The sequence below is a fragment of the Rutidosis leptorrhynchoides genome, chromosome 4 (genome assembly GCF_046630445.1).
Source record: "Rutidosis leptorrhynchoides isolate AG116_Rl617_1_P2 chromosome 4, CSIRO_AGI_Rlap_v1, whole genome shotgun sequence".
Classification (NCBI taxonomy): domain Eukaryota; kingdom Viridiplantae; phylum Streptophyta; class Magnoliopsida; order Asterales; family Asteraceae; genus Rutidosis; species Rutidosis leptorrhynchoides.
In genome coordinates, this window is record NC_092336.1 from 131,514,063 (window position 1) to 131,516,346 (window position 2,284).

The window sequence follows — 2,284 nt, forward strand, 5'->3', positions numbered from 1 at the left end:
TGAACTCATTTGTGGGGGAACCATTTACCAAGACCGAAACAGAAGCCGACTGTAGACATGCGAGAATCCACTTTCTCCACCTCTCACCAAACCCCATTCTTCTCATAATTTCTAGAAGAAAGTCCCAATTTAAACTATCGAATGCCTTTTCAAAATCGACCTTAAAAATGAGACTCTTGCTTTTATTTCTCTTAAGATACTCAATAGCCTCATTAACAATAAGAACACCATCGAGGATGTACCTCCCTTTAATAAACGCGATTTGAACCTCATCAATAGGACATGGAATGACTTTTCGAATCCGATTTGATAAGACTTTCGCAAGTATTTTGTAATAACACCCGATTAAACTAATCGGACGAAAATCGTTCAAATTCAAGGCGTCCGTCTTCTTTGGAACAAGTGTGATGAATGAAGCGTTACACCCACGTGAAATTTCACATTTCTCCCAGAACCATCCTAATGCCGAAAGTAAGTCCCCTTTGATGACGTCCCAGTTAGAATTAAAGAAATTAAACTTGAACCCATCGAGCCCCGGAGCCATTGTAGAACCACAGTCCTTGATAGCCTCAAATACCTCATTTTCAGTGAATTGCTATTCGAGAACAGCAGCCTGTTCACGGCTGATGCAGTTTGTCAGGTTCTGATTACACCCGTCGGTTATCTTCAGCCGTCGCATTCCTTGTCGTTTAAAGAGTGACACGTAATGATTAAAGACAGCATGTTTAATGTCAATCGGGTCCTCATTCCACACCCCATTGATGATTAACCCACGAATGTTCCTTTTAGAGTATCTTCGTCGCAAGGTGGAGTGAAAAAACTTGGTATTTTCATCCCCGTCCATGACCCACTTAACCCTTGATTTTTGTTTTGCCATACTACATCGGGTCTTGTCCTTTTCAATCCACATACGTCTAGTATTCAGCCATTCGTCTCTTTCAGCATCATTTAATTGTCTGACTTCAGCCATTCGCTCCCATTCGGCTACTTTCTTTGCAAGAACCTCAACCTCATTGTCAATGTTGCCAATCTTTTTTTGACTCCACTTTTTTAGTGCAATTTTGACACTTTTTAGCTTGTTCCGAAATCTGCAGTCTAGCCAAAGTCCATGGTGAGGTTGGTTCCAACAATCTGAGATAATTTTGTTCGAGCCTTCCAATTCTAGCCATTCATTAAAAACTTTCGTTGGTTTTGGGCCAAAGTCAATGGCCGCATCACGAAGTACAATCGGACAATGATCGGATAATTTACGTTCCAACGCAAGAACCGAGAGTTCCCCCCATGTGTCCCAAAATTTCTCCGAGACCAAGAATCTATCCAACTTGCCAAATATTATACCATTATCACATATACGGGTGAACCTTTTACCACCCATGGGGACCTCGATAAGCTTAGATGTGTTGATAAACTCATTGAACCACCTTGCTCTTCTATCCACGAAATCACAATTTTTTCTCTCCGATTCATCACGCACTTCATTGAAGTCACCACATATCACCCAATCCGTATCGAAAGAACCTACAAAATTCGCAAGACTCGACCACATTTTTGTTTATTAGAGTCGTTATGAGGACCATAAACGTTGGTAATGATAACATCCGCCCCTTTCCCTTTCCATTTACCCTTTACCGCGATAAAGTAATCGTCTATTATTGATTCCTCGACATCAAGTTCATTGGTATCCCAGATTAGTAGCATACCCCCCGACAACCCAACTTTTTCCTTTTGGATAAAATCGAAGTCATTTGACCGCCAAATTAAACTTACCCATTTTTTGTCCACGAAATTTCACTTAGACTCTTGGATAGCCACAACATAAGGTTTTTCTTGTAAAAGAAGTTTCCTACAGTCGCCTATTTTGTTATCTTTTCCCGACCCAAAACCACGGATATTAAAAGAAAGGATCTTCATTAAAAAAACAATAACTAACAAGATAAAGAGAGAATAGAAAGGTTAGACATATTCGTTCTCCCATTCGAGCCCAATCTCTTTTGAAAACTCCTCAAGCTGCACACTCCCTTCTGAGTAATCGTTTCTTGCCCCACTATCATTTGATCTGAGAGGTTTGGATCGCGTAGAGAAACTATGTTTGGAGCTTCGCCCTTTCTTATGATCATTGAGATTATTTCTACTCTTTTTCTGTTGAGATCTTGAGAAGCATTTGCCCCTCATAATAACAGAAGAAGCACGCCAGTTCCCACACCCATGTACACTGGAGCACCCACCCTTATCCTTTGACAGAACCCGATTTTGAGAATTGACCTTGATATTTACTCCATCATCG

General features: G+C 40.7%; 1 protein-coding gene across 1 annotated transcript; it reads right to left on the reverse strand.

The window, feature by feature from the left end:
* Positions 1-595: 595 nt before the first annotated feature.
* LOC139841003 (uncharacterized) lies at positions 596-1,546 on the reverse strand. Its single transcript, XM_071831241.1, has one exon. It carries the CDS (start codon positions 1,544-1,546, stop codon positions 596-598), a length of 951 nt encoding a protein of 316 aa, XP_071687342.1.
* Positions 1,547-2,284: the final 738 nt, after the last annotated feature.